General features: G+C 38.1%; 1 protein-coding gene across 2 annotated transcripts; it reads left to right on the top strand.

The window, feature by feature from the left end:
• Positions 1 to 38: 38 nt before the first annotated feature.
• med16 (mediator complex subunit 16) lies at positions 39 to 19758 on the top strand. Of its 2 annotated transcripts, none has more exons than XM_084394508.1 (14): positions 39 to 566; positions 727 to 834; positions 3316 to 3485; positions 3565 to 3996; positions 5537 to 5642; positions 11139 to 11294; positions 11376 to 11593; positions 11678 to 11884; positions 11961 to 12171; positions 13261 to 13394; positions 13502 to 13694; positions 13784 to 13997; positions 14305 to 14388; positions 19382 to 19758. In XM_084394508.1, exons 1-14 carry the CDS (start codon positions 386 to 388, stop codon positions 19506 to 19508), a joined length of 2541 nt encoding a protein of 846 aa, XP_084250634.1. In that variant the 5' UTR covers positions 39 to 385; the 3' UTR covers positions 19509 to 19758. The 2 variants fall into 2 exon arrangements, with proteins under 2 accessions (XP_084250634.1, XP_084250635.1); XM_084394509.1 differs by having other exon boundaries at positions 59 to 524.
• Positions 19759 to 21471: the final 1713 nt, after the last annotated feature.

The raw sequence follows: 21471 nt of genomic DNA, 5'->3' as shown, positions 1-21471 counted from the left end.
AAAGAAAGAAAGAAAGAATACTTTCCTCCAGTCCAATAGGCGGCAGCACGTCGTAGTTGAGTCTCTAAACACGGAAAGAATAGACGAACATAGACGCTCAGTGATATGCCGCTTTAAAATGCCGATAAAAGTATTAGAAATAAAATCGTTTTCGTAATGACATGGCACTTATACTTTAACACATTTCTCTATTTTCTATCTTAAAAGCAGGAGCATGCCGTTGTACAACTGTTATTTCCTTCGTTCTGTTCTGTTTCTTTCTGTACACTACTAGCAGGGATGCTAAGTGTTTACTATTATTGACTCACACAGTGATTGTTTATATATTTAAAGGTATTCAGTAAAGTTATATGTGCAGTTGACGTTCAGTTTAATTCATTATATAATGGAGATCGCATATGTTTGCGAGTGGGAGAAGAGACCCAAGAGCAACCACTGTCCTTCAATCCCTCTGGTGTGCGCCTGGTCATGTAGAAACCTCATCGCCTTCACCACTGATCTGAAGAATGAGGAGGATGACAAAGGTCTGGACAATGCCTTTATTACCAATATTATCAGACCCGTTGGTGAGTTATAAATGAGTGATGAGGAAAAGCATACACTTTTAATTGTTTCTGAATTGGAGATGCCCAGAGCATCAGTGTTTTTGATGAGATACTGTACTACCAACAACAACAATAATGAGGGGATAATTGATTTATGAACGGGTGTCTTTTTCTGCTGTAGATCTGAGTCATATGATACACATCATTGACACTGATCACCCCTGGGATGTGTACTCAATCAACTCTGGTCACACTGAGGTCATTTCCTGCCTGGAATGGGACCAGTCAGGTCAGTCATCATGATAAATTTATGGATCATGAAATGTGTGAAATCTCTGGAACATGTCCAGGTAATAATTACAGTTAAAATGAGAAATAGGATATATGGGTTTTTTTTTCTTCTTTTTTTTTTCATGTGCCCTTGTAATCTTTAATCAAAGTATATTCCTCTCCCTCTTGCATCTTTTATGACGTGTTCACCGGCGCTGAAGTGTTCAGTTCTCCTTATTTTAAATGGGTATTCTCATTTTTGTGATGTAGTCATTTAACTGTGTTACGATAATGTGATAATTTTAGTTAAATCAGCATAAATTAGAGACAGAACAATAGATGCTACTGTAATGTATAAATAGTTTAAAGGGATACTCCACTTTTTTTGGAAATAGGCTCATTTTACAACTCCCCCAGAGTTAAACAGTTGAGTTTTACCGTTTTTGAATCCATTCAGCCGATCTCCGGGTCTGGGGGGGTCCCACTTTTAGCATAGCTTAGCATAATGAATTGAACAGGACAAGACCATTAGCATCTCTCTCAAAAAAATGAACAAAGAGTTTCGATATTTTTCCTATTTAAAACTTGACTCTTCTGTAGTTACATCGTGTACTAAGACTGATGGAAAATGAAAAGTTGCGATTTTCTAGGCTGATATGGCTAGGAACTATACTCTCATTCCTGCGTAATAATCAAGAAACTTTGCTGCAGTACCATGGGTGAAGCAGGCGTAATGATATGACGCAGCACCTGATAATAGTCCCCAGCTCAGTAGCCTATTATCAGGCAGCATGTGCTGCGTCATATCATTACGCCTGCTTCTCAAAAAAAAAATTTGAGAGAGATGCTAATGGTCTTGTCCGGTTCAATTCATTATGCTAAGCTATGCTAAAAGTGGGACCCCCAGACCCGGAGATCAGCTGAATGGATTCGAAAACGGTAAAACTCAACTGTTTAACTCTGGGGGAGTTGTAAAATGAGCTTATTTCCAAAAAAAGTGGAGTATCCCTTTAAACATTTAATCATTTAGCAGAAGCTTTTATCCAAAGCAACTTACAAATTAGGAGAAAAATAGCATTTAATTGTAATGATTGAAATCATAATTTTTTTTTATTAATATAATTATTTCATAATTTATCATCTGGGGAGGAAAAATGTAAAATGTAGATCCAAAATACTGCAAATCAGGGTCATTATCATTACCTAAACCTATTACAAAAATGTTTTGTATGAGAACTGAACTGAGCTGGACGATGACATCACTGTTTTCTCCAGAGCTGCTGTAACGATAAATGAAATAAGGATCTTTACTTGACAACGATAACTAAAAATAGAAACCTTTTTTCTCTGTACAGATGACAACATTATCAAAATGATTCCCATTCACACGGATCAGCGAAAACGACCAAAAATGCTGCATTATGCATGCAAGACAAGAAATTGGCAATGTCACTTTGTAAAGAAGGACTACGTGCCTGCGCACATACACATTCAAACATGACTAAACACGTAATACGTAAGTGCATGCCGTCACCGTTTTCACAGATTCACATTTTTTAAGTTTACACGGAGATGATAACAGTCTCTTTTTCAAAATTTGTTTTCAAAACCTTGCACTTAAAAACCTACTTCAAAGTTTGCGTTCTCAGGCCACCAAACCGCAGTTGTGGTGTAAATGAATGGCCAGAACGCATTAAAAGTTTTCTGTATTCAGTTGAAAAAGGTGCTGTGTAAATGGCCTCTAAATAAAAAATAAAATAATGATTTTTACAACAGAAATGAATCAACGCTGAACTTACTTAAACTGGACAATGAATTTCTCCTAGAGCTGATGTACAGCCAAAACAATCTTTGTTGCATTAATTTCCTATTATCACGGTAAAGCTGCTTTCGAAACAATCTATATGGTAAAAAGCGCTTTATAAATAAAGATGACTTGACTTTACTTGTTAATTGAAACAAAGCTAACAACAAAATATTAGATGAAAAATGAAGCTTAGAAAAGTTTCCTTGCCAACTGAACTAACTTAAATAAGCACTAAAATTACTCACTAGAAATAATGAACTAAAACTGAAAAAAAGACCAATTAAAACTAAATAGTAAAATGAATTGTAAAACCCTCATAAAAATAACAAAAGAAAAAATTAAAGCTAATTAAAACTATTAGTAAAATAGTTATATAGTTATATATATATATATATAAACTCAATAAAATGTATGTAAATGTACTGATTTATATTGACATAATTAAATCAATACATAATATGCTGTATTGTCATATGTCACAATGCAAGAAATAAGCTTTATTTTTGATATTATGATATTTATTTATTTATTATTATGATAATAAATACAATTACAATGTCTTTTTTTCTTTTTCTTTTAAACTTAGTGTTAACTGTAAGACATGTTCTTGAAAGGTTTCTTGAGATTCACCTATAGATTTAAAAATGTCCTCACCATTATCACCATTTGTTTGTGTGTGTTGTGGTCCGCCAGGCTCGAAGCTGTTGTCTGCTGATGGTGATGGTCATATTAAGTGTTGGGGCATGACGGAGCATCTGGTGAACAGCTGGGAGTGCACACAGAGCAGCTCAGTGGACGGAGACCCGATCGTGTCCCTCTCATGGTTACACAATGGCGTTAAACTCGCCCTGCATGTTGAAAAGGCAAGGAAACCTCATTACCACCTACTAACTATGGGTTAAAAAAACAAACTAACACCATGATGTCTTTGTTGCTCTTCAGTCTGGCTCTACGAACTTTGGAGAGAAGTTTTCCCGGGTTAAGTTCTCCCCCTCCCTCACGTTGTTTGGCGGGAAACCCATGGAGGGTTGGTTAGCAGTGACAGTAAGCGGTCTGGTGACAGTGTCATTGTTAAAGCCAAACGGGACTCTTCTGACGGCCAGCGAGAGCCTGTGCAGGCTGAGGGGTCGCGTGGCCCTGGCTGACATCGCCTTCACGGGCGGTGGGAATATCGTGGTGGCGGCCACCGATGGCAGCAGTTCTTCTCCAGTGCAGTTCTATAAAGTGTGCGTGAGCGTAGTGAATGAGAAGTGCCGCATCGACACTGAGCTACTGCCCTCGCTATTCATGCGCTGCACCACTGACCCGGTGCGGAGGGACAAGTACCCCGCCGTCACACACCTTAAATTCCTGACACGTGAAAACTCGGAACAGGTACGTCAGAAAATTCATCTTTTATACCTAAAATTACTTGTAGCATTAATTAGTTATTCCTTTTTAAATGTTAAAGATGTAAATATTAAAATGAATAGAAATTATTATTTTCATTTTCAGTATTCATTTCTTTCAAACTAAATCTTACGACCCCAAACTTTTGAATGGTAGTGTACACTGCCGTTCAAAAGTTTTGGATCGGTGAGATTTTGTTATGTTTTTAAAAGAAGTCTCTTCTGCTCACCAAGGCTGTATTTATTTGATCAAAAATACTAGAAAAACAGTAATATTGTGAAATATTATTACAACTAGATGTACCGCATGGCGGTACAAAATATGACCGCCGCTCAGGCCTGCACTGGCTTTCCACAAAAATAAATGACGTGGAGCAATTTGGCTGTATTGCGTGTTTATGTATATACCTATACATAATGTATAGGTATACTCCTCTTGTTCGATCTCGTATATGTTTATGTATAAACCCCCTTAAACCCCGGGGACCAAACGAAATTTTTCCGTAAAAGTCTAGTGGGGCTACATGCCCACCAAATTTCATGTTCCCCGGTGTTTCGGTGTCCCTGGTATCGTTGACGGAAAATTCAGTAGATTGACAAAAAAAAAAAAAAAAAAAAACCTTTGACAATCCCTATATGACCGCTTTCGCTAGCTATGCTAGCGGCGGTCATAATTAAACCAGCGGTTTTCTATGTGAATATATAGTAAAGTGTAATTTATTCCTGTGATCAAAGCTGAATTTTCAGCATCATTACTTCAGTCTTCAGTGTCACATGATTCTTCAGAAATCATTCTAATATGATGATTTGATGCTCAAGAAACATTTCTCATTATTATCAATGTTGAAAACAGTTAGTTACATTTTTATTTCAGGATTCTTTGATGAATAGAAAGTTCAAAAGAACAGCATTTATCTGAAATAGAAACACTGCCGTTGAAAAGTTTGGGGTCAGTAAGAATTGTTGTTTTATTTTTGGGGGAAAAGAAATCAATACTTTTATTCATCAAGGATTAATTAAATTGATCAAAAATTACAAAAGATTATATTTCAAATAAATGCTTAAAAATTTAATAAAAAATGTACACAACTGTTTTCAACATTGATAATAATAATGAATGTTTTTTGAGCATCAAATCAGCATATTAGAATGATTCTGAATGATCATGTGACACTGAAGACTGGAGTAATGATGCTGAAAATTCAGCTTTGATCACAGGAATAAATTACATTTTATTATTTTAAATTGTCATAATATTAACAATATTACTGTTTTTGTTGTTGTTGTTGTATATTTGATCAAATAAATACAGCCTTGGTGAGCAGAAGAGACTTCTTTTAAAAACATTAAAAATCTTACCATCCAAAACTTTTGAACGGCAGTGTATATAATATAATTTCTTAATATAGTATAGATTTAGTATAGTTCTTGGCTGATAATGCCGGGCAGAAATTAAATGTTGATTTCCATGCTGTTTTCTGGTTATTATATCTTAACATGTTTTTGTGTTTGCTGTGTTTCTGAAGGTGCTGCTCTGTGCGTCCAGTCAGATGGGCAGCATTGTAGAGTGCTGGTCCTTGCGGAAGGAGGGTCTCCCAGTTAATAATATATTTCAACATCGATCACCTGTGGGTAAGTTATAGGGATGCACGATGATATCGGCACAACATCGGTATCGGCCGATAAAAGCTTTAAATGACCATCATCGGCATCGGCCGATATGAATATTTCTGCCGATGAGCCTTGCCGATAGGGTGGCGTGTTTCCTATGTGCACGTGACGACCGTGAACATAGCATGAGTGCCAGCAACTTAAACTTCCAACATGTGGAGGCATTTCTAGCATGAGCATCAGTTTGGTTTGAGATGTGCTGGGGACAGAGACGCATTCGCAAGTGCATTTTCAGAAGTGCTGGGTAGAATGCCGCAGTATTTTTTTTTTCGTGTAGGTCATGTTTCGAAAGACGATGTCCTGTAGCTTACTTATGTAAACTCTCCAAGCTACTATGCTCTCCACAGAGCATAAAATATTCATTTTATTTTATTTTTCGTGTTCGCATTTATGAGGAAAAACAGTGACCGTTCTCGGTTACAGACGTGAACGCTCTGAAAGCGGCACTGATAGAGACTGCTTTAAAACTTCCACAGAGACCTCAAACAGAAAGCACAAAGCCTTTCTAAGTGAATTTCGTTTTGTATTAATTGTATCTTAATTTTAAAAAATGTTTCATCAACCAATTGCCTGGATTTAGCCTAATAAATAATAAGTAAACCAGATAATAGATATCACGACACAGAGGCGCGCGCGTGAACTGGAGTTCGTCTCATAAATGAAACGAAACTCAGCATATAGCTTACTTGCCTCACAGACCTGATAAATATATCTATTATCTACAGAACGTTTGAAATCATATTTTTTAAACATAACAATTCAAAACGAAAGAAAACTATGTAATCCGAAATGTGCATTTCTCCCTGGCGCGTTCACTGTGTCGGCTGCAAAGATGAAGTTGACTGACTCGCGAGCCTACTCCGAAGATCGCGAGTCAGTCAACTTCATCTTTGCAGCCGACACAGAAAACACTTGTTTATTAATAAACAATTAAAATGTCTCCTTGCTATATTTGACATATTCATAATCATTACTTTTGCGCTTCTCTGTGACAACTTTTAGTTGCTTTATTGCAGTGTTGTGCCTGAACGCGTTCATTGAACGATAGTTCATGAACTCGTTCATATTTTGGGCGAACGTGAACTGAACGTACCGCATTACTGCCTGATGAACGTTACTGTGAACTCGTTCATTCTGGTGTCTGTGAACGCCACGCTCTCTCAGTTTAACTTCGTTCAGTAGGATGCCAGATTTCTATAAAGCCTTCCAGGCTAAAACCCACCGTAAACCGCCCTTAATATGTAGCGGAAAAAACACCCAATCTGGCAACATCAGCCACCCGTGTTCGACCTCTTGTTCGATCTCGTTCATCAAAATGAACAAATCTTTTTTCGAGTCATTTCGTTCATTTAAGGGGCTTTAAATGTTACTATTAACTGGCAAATTCCCCTAACACATCCACCTACGCAATCTTGATCATATTCTGAATTAAGAAATCATTATAATGCAGTCAAAAATCGTTTACAGGGAACATAAATAATTACTTCACCTCGAGTCTTTCATGAACGACTCATCACTTACGTTACAAATCAAAACAAAAAGCAGCAAGGAGGCGTCGTATGATCATTTAAACGAGTTTTATGATAAGGTCGGTGAAGATGGGAAAAAATCTGACGCATATCTTCAGTGTTAAAACTGATAAAATAATTGTCTGTGGGGGCTGTGGTAATCATTTTGAAAAATAATATCTCGCAACAACATGGAAAAAAAGAACTATGAACTAGTTCATTTTTGGAACTGTGAACTTAGTTCAAAATTTTGAGTAGGCCTATATGAACTATGAACTGAACTAGTTCATTTTAAAATTTGTGAACTGAACTTTGAACTAGTTCATGTAGAAAGTGAACTTTCCCAACACTGCTTTATTGGCAGCGCCACCCTTACATGTTACAGTACATGAACGGGTCACCACCGCATCAGCACCGAAAACAGGGGAGCATTTGGTAGACCTGTTCAAGTAGGAGAAGATGTAAAAAAAATTATTTGAATTTTTTTTCTATTTATTTTACTTCTAAGGACTGAAGTTTAATGTCTGAACTTAAAAATAAACTGTGGCAATGGCATAAATAATTTACCTATATTTCAGGGGTGAATGTCTGTCTACATTTGTAAAATTATACATTTATGGTAGAATCAAATGTTGTTTTGTTTGTCTTGTAAATTGCCTTATCTACAACACATGAGTGTAATACAGTAAAGGTAGTACAGGAGAGAGACTTGGATTTCTCTTCAGTAAAATTAAAGTGTAAATATATCAGGGGGAAAATGTGTATATATCGGTATCGGCATCGGACAAAATTAGTTTGAAAATATCGGCATATCGAATATCGGCCAAAATGCATTATCGTGCATCCCTAGTAAGTTACATAAATCCAGACTTGGAAAATAGTTTTGTTACAGTATTACACTGATGTTTTACTTTTAAAATGTAAACATTACTATAATTAAATGTTTTTAAAGGCAGTACAACAAATACTGCTATGCTATATTAACATTTAACTTTTTTTTTTTTACATTATTTAAAGGCCCAATATGTACGATTTTTGCTAAATCATAGAAAAGTGTTGACAACAACTCCCATCATTCCACACTCCTTTACAGCGTCATCAAGCTATGGTTTTCTTATTGTTTTGAAAATGCGACCTCTAGCAGCGCAAAATACATACTGTGCCCCAAAATACACTTATTATAGTTCATTTTTATTATTTATATTAAAGGTGCTCTAAGCGATGTTGGGTGACGTCACTTCTTGTTGACGTTCAAAGTATTGTCAAACAAAACGGAGGCTAGCTCGACCCTCCCTCCTCCTCACCCCGTGATTGGCTGCAGGGTTCCAGACAGCATATGCGACCATTTTTTGAGAATGTGCGAGTTAAAATTGTATGTGGTCGCATTTGTGCGAGTGCATAGTCATGGAGCCTACTAAGTTAAATTCACGCATGAATTTTCCTGCATTGAACTTGTTTTAGCGCCCGCCAAAGTGAATTTTTGTCCCGCCAAAGTCTTATTTGATCGGTGAGTAATGTAGATGAACTGCTGCGCTTGTGACAGGGCGCATGTTTAACTGAAAGAACGAGCAGAGAGAGAAAGAGAGCCGGTCGCACGCGCGCACTCTCTCTTTGGAGCCAGGCGAAAGTGTAAACAAGACTTCACCGTCTTCAAACTAAGTGCTGTCTTGCTCTCTATCCCTCGCACATATTAATCAAAATAAATCGACACGGTGGTAAAAGGTCGGAAGACCAATATTTCATGTGGAGCATTTGGAGATTTTTTTTTTTTCCTGAATTACCGCTGGGTGTCACTGTGAATTGTGCTAAATAAGTTGCCTTATCTTCTCTGAAAAGCGTTCCGGGCATTCAGCTGATATAAAACAACACTTTAATTAAACGAAACGAAAAACTATCCAGTGATGAAATGTTTTCTGTGTTGACAGAAATCTTGGATGTCCATGTCCTAACTGCTCTGGGATAATCACACAAAGCGCATGACACGTCCAATTCGCGAACTAATGACTCCTTTGAACCGATTAATTTTAATGAATGGTTAAAACAACTGATCTTTCCAACAGTGAACTCAAGAGACGTCTGAATCGGTGTATAACTAATCAGTAACACTTTACAATAAGGTTCTATTTATTACATAAATTACATAAAAAGTACAGTTTGCTTACTCAAGCTTAAGCTTTAAAATAAATAAAAACCACTTGTTTTTTTTAAAAGCATATGACAAAATTTTTCCACGCAGTGCTATCAAGAATCGATAAGAGAATAGTTAAAGAATCGGATCGATAAGCAGAGTCAGTGGCATTATTATTGATAAAATCTTATCAATTCCCATCCCTATGTGAAGACAGTAAAATTATAATCAAACATTAAAGAACATACATGTTTTTTAATAGTTTTTTTGAGAGTTAAAAGATTAAAACATTTTGCTAACATGAGGTCTTGTGTCACTGTCAGTCTTTTTACATCAGTGCAAAACTAGGGTATGCAGATTAAGACCACTATTCATCAGCATGCATTGATTAATCCCATGGCATGTAGCAAAAAAAAAGAAAAAAAAGGTGCGACCAAATCATATGCTGGTGCGACCAACTGAGAAAGTTGGTAGCACCAGTGCAACCAGTGGAAAAGTTAGTCTGGAGCCCTGGGCTGGAACACTGTTTGTTTTGTTTCATGGTCCAGACTGGACCAGTTTGTTTTTCTTGCGGTTTATGGAGCCTGGGCTGTCTACAGAGACCGCGTTTTTTTACAGTGTGTTCAGGGGACAGGCAGCTAGCGGATAGTGAGGAGATATTTGCTGGATGTGATAAATGTTTTGGCCTAAAAAAACACATGACATCGCTTAGAGCACCTTTAATATGTTTGCCTTCAAGCAAAGTGTAAAGGTCCTGTAAGCAATTTTGCCGTTATTTGTCTGGAGCTGGTTTGCTGCTGGTGACTAACAACAAACTCTTGCTTGTATATTTTCTTTTGTATTGTATGTTCATTTTTTTGTTCTTGTCGTTTGTTAGTCATCTTTGCTTTATTGATTTGGGCTGGTTTGGGATCAGTTTGGTGGTTTTCAAATAAAAATTTTATAGGCTAATTAGTTAACAAACAGAACCCAAATGTGCATGTACTCTATCCAATCATTCATCATGACATTACTAAACACACTCGCCCACTGCAGAGTCGGCTAGTGTTGGCTCATGTGTAGCGGGTTTTTAGCGCGATAAGGAACCCTCTCAATTCATGTACAAAGTCTGTTCATTTCTTTACTGCTGTTTGAAAATATTTGACATGCTTTAATAGTTTCTGTCTCTTTGGGTAGAAACATTTCTGTTATATTTGCTCATTTTCTTTTACCGTATTTGCCATGTTTTGAATTATTTTTAAACCTTAGTTGTCATGGCAATATAATTATATCCCATTCTTTTGGGGGTGAATGTTTTAGGCAGGTTTTGGAGAATTTTGGGCTGGAAATTGTCGACCAAATCTGGCAATGCTGGGGGCAGAGCAATGAAGGGAGGGGGTGTGTTTGTGTGGGTTGATTTCAAATATCTATATGTGTGTTAGTTAGTTTTATTTAGAGTTTGACAAGGCAGGATATTAAAGAACAAAACCCTGAAATGTATCAAACATAACACATGCTCAAGACAACCATATGTACCTAATTTAAAACAACAACAAAAAAAACAGGTGGAGTAAAACATACACAGAAAAACCTGAAATACATCAGGCTTCATACAATCAAACCTGTACGTTATTATAAAACAATTTAAGAGCATTTGGAATAAAATAAAGTTTATGTCTTCTTGTTTTACTGCTGGGCACAACAAATTCCCTGAGCTGCAGTAGTATATGCGTGTGTGTGTGTGAGAGTGTGTGTGTGTTTATTAGATCACTGGATTGAAACTTAAGTTGCTGGTGTCATCAGATGTCAACCCATTGTCGTTTGTTTTCTCAACATTTTTAGTAGGTGAAAAGCAGCCAATGATTCTGAAGTGGCGTATTCTCTCAGCGACCAACGATCTGGACCGTGTATCTGCTGTCGCTCTGCCTAAACTTCCCATCTCCATCTCGAACACTGATCTCAAAGTCGCCTCAGACACCAAGTTCTTCCCAGGCCTTGGTACAGCCTTTGTATCCAATCTCTTACTTCAAAGAACGTAACTTTGATGGCTCAGATTGATTATTATTTCGTTGTCCGCAGGTCTTGCCCTGGCGTTCCATGACGGCAGTATCCAGATTCTCCATCGCCTTTCCCTGCACACCATGGGAGTGTTCTACGGTTCCTCTGGTTCCTCCCAGCGTGTTGGAGAAGAACCCGCCATTAAACGCCAGAGGACTGGCGGCCCGATGCTGCACTTCAAAGCCCTTCAGTTCTCCTGGACATCTCTGGCTCTGGTGGGCGTGGACAATCACGGCAAGGTATGACCAAGGCATGACGTATCATGACACCTAGCGATGACAGAAGCACCCTCAGATCTTATGTTTCCCCTCCTATGGTTTCAGTTGCACATGCTTCGAGTGTCCCCATCTATGGGCCAAATGTTGGACATGAACACGCTCCTGCGCCACCTGCTGTTCCTCCTTGAGTACTGCATGGTGACGGGATATGACTGGTGGGACGTGCTGCTGCACGCGCAGCCTGGCATGGTGCATAACCTTCTGGAGAAACTTCACGAGGAGTACATGAGACAAAACCAAGCACTGCAGCAGGTAGATCAACCTGTTATTATAGAAACTTCCACTTCATGACTTACCAGTTGACTTTCTTGTGATTCCTCTCTTTAAGGTTTTGTCCACCCGTATAGTGGCAGTGAAGGCATCTCTGTGTAAGCTGTCCTCTGCCACTGCAGCAAGAGCCTGTGACTTCCACGCTAAACTGCTCCTTATTGCCATCAGCTCTACGCTGAAGTCTTTACTGAGACCTCATGTGCTCAACACCCCCGACAAGAGTCCCGGAGACAGACTGTCTGAGATCTGTGCCAAAAACACTGACATTGGTAATAACCCACCACCCAAAAAATGCTTCAGTGCAGGCCTGTCGTGATTATTGATTAATCGTCTGATTTTGGTTATTTGATCTAATCTCAATTATTTGAGATAACCGTGATAATTGTGCAGTTTAAATTTCAATCACATTTTGACATCCAAATATGGGAAATTGAAGTGCTTAAAGAAGTGCGCAATCTCGTATCTCCTTTTCTGGTTTGGTAGGGAGAAGCAGGGGACTAATCTGGTGGAGAATAAAGATGAAAGAAAATATTGGTGTACACAAGTCAAAGGTCTTTGTCTTCATATGAATTGAAGGCTTGTGGGTTTATATATTATATTATTATATTTTGGTTCTCAAATCTGATTGGCTGAGAGCCTTTTTCAGTCATTAGTAGAATATCACATGGAAACCATTTCACAATTTGTATGACTCTGTCTGTTTCTGCCAGATAAATGGCAGAGGAGAAAACCTACTATAATATTACAAATAATACATTTTACATTTACATTTATTCATTTAGCTGACGCTTTTTTATCCAAAGCGACTTAAGATTGCTATATATGTCAGAGGTCGCACGCCTCTGGAGCAACTAGGGGTTAAGTGTCTTGCTCAGGGACACATTGGTGTCTCTCAGTGGATTCGAACCCGGGTCTCTCACACCAAAGGCATGTGTCTTATCCATTGCACCAGAGTTTTTTTTAGGTGTGAATGTAGTTGTTTAGACATCAAATATGCAATTTATAAATAAACATAGCACCTATTTGAAAATGTGTGAGCTCCAGGCCGTCAGGGAAGTTCATACGGGTATTTCGCTTTGTTCGGAGCAAGGTGGCTGCAAATTGTTCAGCAAGATTTTCCCACTCAAAATTATGACTTTGTGTAGCAGTTCTTGTAAATACAATCTTTTCAACATGACTTGAACACACCATTACACTGTAAGTGACATGAACAAAATAGAATAAAATTTTGTTGCAATTAATTGTACGACAGATAATACAGGTCTACATCAGAGCATCCATACTTCCATTCTCCCATCTTCCCACTTTTGTTGTTGTTTTGACGCTAATGGAGATTTCTGATCGGTTAATGTGTTCAGACATTGATAAAGTGATGATCAACCTTAAGACTGAAGAGTTTGTTCTGGACGGACCCCCTCTCCAATCTCTCCAGCAGCTCATTCAGTGGGTCGGAGACTTTGTTCTTTACCTGCTGGCCAACCTGCCCAACCAGGTGAGATCAACTGGATGACCTTTACTAAGATTACTGCCAATTTCTGCCAAATTATCCTGCCAATTTTGAGTTTTACATGATGCTGTCATGCCTGAATATCTTTTCAGGGCTCCATTGTGCGTCCAGGGTTTGGGTTCCTGCGGGATGGTGCGTCGCTGGGCATGCTCAGAGAGATGCTGGTCATGATCCGTATTTGGGGCCTGCTGAAACCAGGCTGTTTGCCCATCTACACGGCCACATCTGACAACCAGGACAGCATGTTTCTGCTCTTCCGCCTGCTCACCAAGCTCTGGCTCTGCTGTGAGTTAGACCCTCCGCCACTCTTTGGGCCAAAATTTCAGTTCAGTGAAAAAATTTACTCTATTTTGCTGTTTTCTTTTGGTTGATAGCTCGAGATGAGAGTCACCCACAGGACCCCGATGAGACGTTGATTGATGAGTGCTGTCTGCTGCCCAGTCAGCTCCTAGTACCCAGCATGGACTGGCTGCCCATCAACGATGGTGTCATCACTAAGATCCAGAGCAAACACCCGCTCAGACTTCAGTTTGGCAAACCATACACCCTGCCTGGGGTCAACCCCAACGCACAGGTGGAGGTGTTCAGGTGAGCAATTATAGGTTTCTTAAAGGGACAGTTCACCAAAAAAGATTCTATCATCATTTACCCAGTACACAAAAGTTGCATAATTTGAAGAATATCCTGTCCACTTTTTAAATATAATGAAAGTTAATAAAGACTGGACAACCAAGCTCCAAAATTGATAAAAACAAGCAGCATAAAAGTAGTCCGTATGTGCGCTATAGTCCAAGTCTGATTTCTGACGAACTAACTTGACAGATAATTGTCTAATAAAAAAGGTTTAATTGTTGCCAGTGGTTAGTGCATTTATGTTTTGATGGTGTTGTTTCAGGATTCCAGCATCTCAGAAGATGGACCATCTGAGATGTTTACATTTGGGAATCTCTCCAACAGAGGACAGCAAAGCATGCACCAGGTATCATTTTAGAAGTATTCCTCAAGTGAAATGTTAATGTTATAAACAAATTAGTTTATAAAGCCTTTAAAATTTATAAAAAAAAAAAAAAAAGGATCAATTCTATACACGCACACACACACACACACACACACACACACACACACATACAGTGGTGGTCAAAATTGATGGCACCCCTGATAAATATGATAAAAAATGGCTGTAAAAAATAAATCTGCATTGTTTATCCTTTTGATCTTTCATTAAAAAAATTCACAAAAATCTAACCTTTCATTGAAGTAAAAGAATTGAAAGTGGGGGTAAATCACATTATAAAATAAATGTTTTTCTCCAAAACACGCTGGCCATAATTGTTGGCACCCTGTTATTAAATACTTTTTGCAACCTCCTTTTGCCAAGATAACAGATCTGAGTTTTCTTCTATAATGACTGATGAGTTTGGAGAACACCTGACAAGAGATCAGAGACCATTCCTCCATACAGAATCTCTCCAGATCTTTCAGATTCACAAGTTCATGTTGGTGCTTCTTCTCTTCAGTTCACCCCACTCATCAGGTCAGGGAACTGGGACGGTCATGGCAGAAGCTTCATTTTGTGCTCAGTTACACATTTTTGTGTTGATTTTGATGTTTGTTTTGGACCGTTGTCTTGATGGAAGATCCAACCACGGCCCATTATAAGAGCTCGATCATGCAGGTTTGCGCTGCACAACATCAGGAAGATCAGGCCTTTCCTAACTGAGCACGCAACACAACTCCTCGTCCAGGCCCTGGTCATTTCTAGGCTTGACTACTGCAATGCTCTTCTGGCCGGACTTCCAGCATGTGCAACCAAACCTCTTCAGATGATCCAGAATGCTGCAGCTCGTCTTGTCTTCAACGAGCCCAAGAGGGCCCACGTCACTCCTCTGTTAATCTCTCTGCACTGGCTACCTCTCGCTGCTCGCATCAAGTTCAAGGCATTGACGCTTGCTTACAGATCTATCACACGCTCAGCTCCCTCCTACTTTCACTCACTCCTACGAGCCTACATCCCTACCAGACGCCTACGATCAATCAACGAGCGACGTCTCGTGGTTCCATCACAGAAAGCCACAAAATCACTTTCCAGATCATTCTCATTCACAGTTCCATGCTGGTGGAACACTCTCCCCACCCTCATCCGGAATGCAGAATCCCTGACAACATTCAAAAAACAGCTGAAAACCCATCTCTTCCATGAGCACCTAAACTAAAAAAAAAAAAAAAAAAAAACCTTTCCCTTAAAACCCCACTTATCATGCTTATGCTACTCTGAATAATGCCTGAACTTCGTATTCTGAACACTTCTTGCGTTGTTGTTGTTTTTTGCCTCTTCATGATGACTCGCTTAATTTAGTCCTGATTTGTAAGTCGCTTTGGATAAAAGCGTCTGCTAAATGACTAAATGTAAATGTAAATGTAAATTTCAAGCAGAGACAGTCAGGTTTTGATTTTTTTTGGACAACTCTTCTGATTATTCTTTTCACTCCTCTATCAGAAATCTTGCGAGCAGCACTGGTCGAGGCAAATTTATGGTGAAATTATTGTCTTTCCACTTCCGTATTATGGCCCCAAAAGTGCTCACTTGACCATTCAGAAGCTTAGAATGGCGCCTATAACCAATGCCATCATTATGTTTTGCAACAATTAGGTTGCGAAGGTCTTGAGACAGCTCTTTGCTTTTACCCATCATGAGATGTGTCTTGTGTGACACCTTGGCAATGAGACCTTTTTGTAGGCCATCATTTGGGACTGAACCAGCTGTTATTAATTTCCACTGACAGGGGGCTAGATTGCTTTTTAATTACTGTAAGTTTTCAGCAGTTTTCCATGCCTTTTTGCGCCTCCCTTTCTTCATGTGTTCAATACTTTTTCCCTGTGTCATTTCACATTATTACACATAACTTAATTTTTCTTTGTATGTATGGCTTACTTGGGTTGTTACCAACATCTGGTGAAAATTTCATGTCAATAGCACCTTTGGAAATATATTTACTGAGAAAAATGATGACGTGTTCAATACTTATTTCCCCCGCTGTATATATTAGGGGTGTAACGGTTGTCGGTAAAAACCATACCATTCGGCACGCATATATAATAAGGTTTATTGAAAATAACAACGTGTAAAACCTCAAATCAGACAAAGTTCTGCTAATGCATGTGTCTGTCGATGGATACACAATAGCAGCAGTCAGGCGCTGTTAATCAAATGTCTTTGATTAATTGATCATCAGCAAGTGTGATCACCTAAAATAAAAGCAGAAGTTTTGGCAGTTTGCTGGTCTGGAGCATTCAGGTGTGTGTTAACATAATCCCAAGGAGGAACGACATCAACAATGATCTCAGAGAAACAAGTGTTGCTGCCATCAATCTGAGAAGGGTTACACGGCCATTTCCAAACAATTTGAATCATTCTAAAGTGGGAAACATTCAAGACAGTTGCCAATCTTCCCAGGTGTCGACGTCCCAGCAAATTCACCCCAAAGTCAGACCGTGCAATGCTTGGAGAAATCGCTAAACATCCAAGAGCTACACCTCAGACTCTACAGGCCTCAGTTAACATGTTCAATGTTAAAGTTCATGGCAGTACAATTAGAAAAAGACAGGAAGGAGAAAGCATCTTCTCTCTATAAAGAACACAGCAGCACGGCTTAGGTTTGCAAAGTTGCATCTGAACAAACCATAAGCCTTCTGGAACAATGTCCTTTGGACAGATGAGACCAAAGTGGAGATGTTTGGCCATAATGCACAGTGCCACGTTTGGCGAAAATCATACGCAGCATATCAGTACAAACCTCATACCAACTGTCCATCACGCTGGTGGAGGGACGATGATTTTTGGCTTGTTTTGCAGTCATAGAACCTGGGCACCTTGCAGTCATTGAGTCGACCATGAACTCCTCTGTATACCAAAGTATTCTAGAGTCAAATGTGTGGCCATCTGTCCGACAGCTAAAGCTTGGCCGATATTGGGTCATGCAACATGACAATCAAGGTTGCAATGGCCCAGTCAATGTCCAGACCTCAACCCTGATTGAAATGTTGTGGTGGGACCATAAGAGTGCTGTGCATAAACAAACAAACCTCAATGAACTGAAGCAACACTATAAAGAAGAGCGGGCCAAAATCCCTCCAGAACGATGCGAGAGACTGATACTGTCATACAGAAAACGATTCCTTCAATTTATTGCTGCTAAAAGTGGCTCGTTTAGTCACCATGGCTTTTCCATTTTTGCTTAATTTTTTCTTGTGAAAGTCCCCCTGTAGTCAATAAATGTCTCCCTTAAAACTCATCTTTGATCTCTAAAATTACATATTTAAATGTTTTTTCCTCGAAAAAAATTCTGTATTATGAATTTTTAAGGCCAGACAAGTAGTTTGGTGAGGTCAATTTGTAAAGAAAGACTTAAACGCCTGCGCACATATATATTCAAACGTTCAAGTTTTTTTACGTTTTATTTTATATATGTAGCCGATCTGGAGAAAACCGTGATGTCATCGTCCAGCTCAGTTCAGTTCTCATATAATGGTGTCAATGCAGGCAGATCAATAATATTGTTGAATATTAAAGGGTTAGTTCACCCAAAAATGAAAATTCTGTCAGTAATTACTCACCCTCATGTTGTTCCAACCATGTAAGTCTTTCGTTCATCTTCGGATCACAAATTAAGATATTTTTGATGAAATCTGACAGAATTTTGACTCCTCCATAGGCTTCCAGTGTGACCGAAACTCACCGGCCCAGAATAGTTATTAAAACATCGTTAAAATAGTCCAAGTAACTACAGTGGCACTACATTAAGTTTATCATGCGACGACAATACTTTTTGTGCGGAAAAACAACAAAAATAACGACTTTATCCAACTATTAGTGTTCCTCAATGTGGGCCTCTGACGAGAGTTCACGGGAGCGCCAGGACGCATGCGCGAGAACTGAGCTTACGGCGTTCTTCTTCTACTACTACTTGTTACTGACTGCTCACTCCTTGGGAGTATTTAAGCTCAGTTCTCGCGCATGCGTCCTGGCGCTCCTGTGAACATCTCTGTGGCATAGTGTCTATATATTTCCTGAGAACTTCAACACTAATGTTATCCCATGCCTTCTGCAACTGAAGCCAAAGGCTTTCCTTTGAATGTACAATAGATCTGTCCAGTTTTTTTTTTTTTTTTTCAACGCGTCCCAAATTTGCTCAATGGGGTTGAGGCCCGGACTTTGACGGGGCCAGTCCATCATTTTCAATATTCCAGCAGATTCCTTTTGTTGAAGTTCCGGCAATAGTTAGAAGAATGTTTAGGGTCATTGTCCTCTTGGAAAATAACAATTGAAACCTCTTAAATATGCCAAGTGTTCTAATAATTTTGGCCAAAACTATTTTATTATGTGAATAAACGTATACCGTTATTTTGTCTTCTGAAATGAATATATATGCGCTAGTTGTTGTTTGATGTTGATAGTTGATGTTTTTGAAAATCTCTAATGCTCACCAAGGTGGCATTTATTTGATAAAAAAATACTGTAATATTGTGAAATTTTATTAGAATTTAAAATAAGTTTTATATTTAAAAATGCCATTTGTGCCATATTTTAAAATGCCTTAATCACTACGGTACAAAAATAATAAGTGTTTATATTGACACTATTTTAGACCAAGCTGGACGCCAACCACTGTGGAGTAGCCCAGTACCTGTGTGACTCGTTATATGCATAAACAGAGAGAAGTAGCTCCGGCAACAATATATATATGAACTTCTGATTTCTAAAAAGAGTTTGATGGAATAATAAAGACCAATTACATTAAATTACTTTTGATACAAAATATAATAATACTTGTAAACAGACTGATGTGCTATGCTTTTTGTGGGTGGTTGGGCCTGTAAATCTTTTATCTCTACATATGATGATGATTCTGCCTTCACAAACTCTATATTTAGCAGCACTCTTCAATGAGCTCTTGTCTTTTTGGTCTGTTTAGGTGTGGCTGTGTCACCATGCTGAGATCCCCAAATAAAACCAACGCCATGAGACAGTGGGAGCAGCGCTGGATCAAGAACTGTCTGTGTGGAGGTCTCTGGAGAAGAATCCCCTCCACACTAACATAAAAACCACACCGTCTGGAAATGTGAGGAAATGTTAAAGCTGCATGGATCTCTCATTGTAAATTAACATATTGATCTGTGCAACGAAGCAATCTTTATTTTCTTGAAAACATGTTCTCCCAGCCACAATGTCTGCTGGAGAGAGTGAATAATGTCTTATTTTTTTATGTAAATATGAAACCATGTTATTTTTTTGTAATGTTGTAGTATGTAATAAACATTTTTGCAATGAATAAATTAGATTTGCCTTCTGATTTGTATTAATGAACATTTTAAAACGATAATTTTGTAAAATTGTATGTCGTCTGACAACCATAGGGTGGTGCTAAACCTGATAAACACAGTCATGTTAAATATCCATCATGCTTATTATTCACAGACAAATTAGCATACTGATTAGCTACTGATTCTGCCCACAACAGACACTTCAGTAACAGCACTATTTAACTGTACACATAAAAAAAATGGTGTGAAATTACAGTATATTGCAGGTTAATAATTGCATTACTGTTAACAAAGAATATCATATTGTATTTCTACAGTGCATATGTAGCCTACTATGAAGGTACCCAGAATGCAGTGCGGCATGAATAGATTATGCTGTGGAGTTTCTTGATTCTTGTCGGTTTTATCTGCTGCTTTTCGGTTCACTTTTAGCAATTTGTGTTGTTGGTTTATTTTGTATTCTTTAGTTTTTTTTTTTATATTTTTATTATTATTATTTATTTAGTGTCACCATTGTCGTGTTTTGTAGTATTGATGTACTGTGCATAGGTGAAGCTTACAAGTAAAAACGTCTTGTGCTTCAAGATGATGTCACACCTTTCAAAGACAGTTGCTTCGCTACTATGAAAGATCAATGTACAAACAGTTATGAGTTTGTAATAAGATTGGTAAATCTTCATGCTAAAGCGAAATGCTAAGAATAGTTAGACTAACTTAAAATCATCCAAATAACTTATTTTATATTCTAGTTTTGCATTGTTTAAAGTTTAAACAACTGTTTTCATTTGTCACACTTCTGACTTGGCTACATCACAAATTTGAATATGAATTTACAAGGTCCAAGATCCCAAGCAAATGGAACATTAATCTCTTCAAAACAATTACAGTACTAAACAATATCATTTCTTACAGTGTCATTGTTAAACAGTAAAACTGTTTACAGTAAGAGCAGTATAGTACTGTGATATCAGCATCATTTTGCTGTTGATGAACAGTAATTTGTAAGAAAATGACCCAGCATGCATTCATTTCACTGTAGAATTTCTGACTACTTATTGTAAAATAATACTCTTTAATCCTGTAAATTCCTGGCAGTTTTTTACAGTGTATGAGGATTTCACCATGGGAATAAATGGGAAATCAATAGGAGAACTGTGACAGCCAGCTACTGTGCTTTGGCTCTGATTCAAGAGGTCATCTCAGCACGGGATACTCAGCAGAGGTATGGCCAGAGGGCCATCGGGCATCTCTCCAAGCCTTCAGTGGCAGCAGCTTGCTGGGGGTTCACACTTTTTCCTCAATGCAACCAGAGATTGTCCCCATATTCAGACCATCTGGAAGCAAGCAAAGAAAATTAATCTCAAAATCACTGATGCCCTAAAGGTAATTTAATAACAAAGTATAGAGAGTTTTTCTTTATTTCTTTAAGAAATCAATACTTTTATTCAGCAAGGAGGCATTAAATTGATCAAAAGTAAAAACGTTTATAGTGTTACAAAAGATTTCTATTTCAAATAAATTATTTTATTTTGAGCTTTCCATTCATCAAAAAAAAAAAAAAAAAAAAAAAAATCCACAAATATACTAAGCAGCAAAACTGTTTTCACCATTGATAATAATAAATGTTTCTTAAGCACCAAATCAGCATATTAGAATGATTTCTGAAGGATCATTTGACACTGAAGACTGGAGCAATGATGCTGAAAAATCAGCTTTGCCATCACAGGAATAAATAATTTTT

Source organism: Rutilus rutilus (assembly GCF_951802725.1).
Source record: "Rutilus rutilus genome assembly, chromosome: 22".
Lineage (NCBI taxonomy): Eukaryota > Metazoa > Chordata > Actinopteri > Cypriniformes > Leuciscidae > Rutilus > Rutilus rutilus.
Note: the sequence above shows the minus strand (reverse complement) of the source record. Positions and strands in the feature narration are given on the sequence as shown.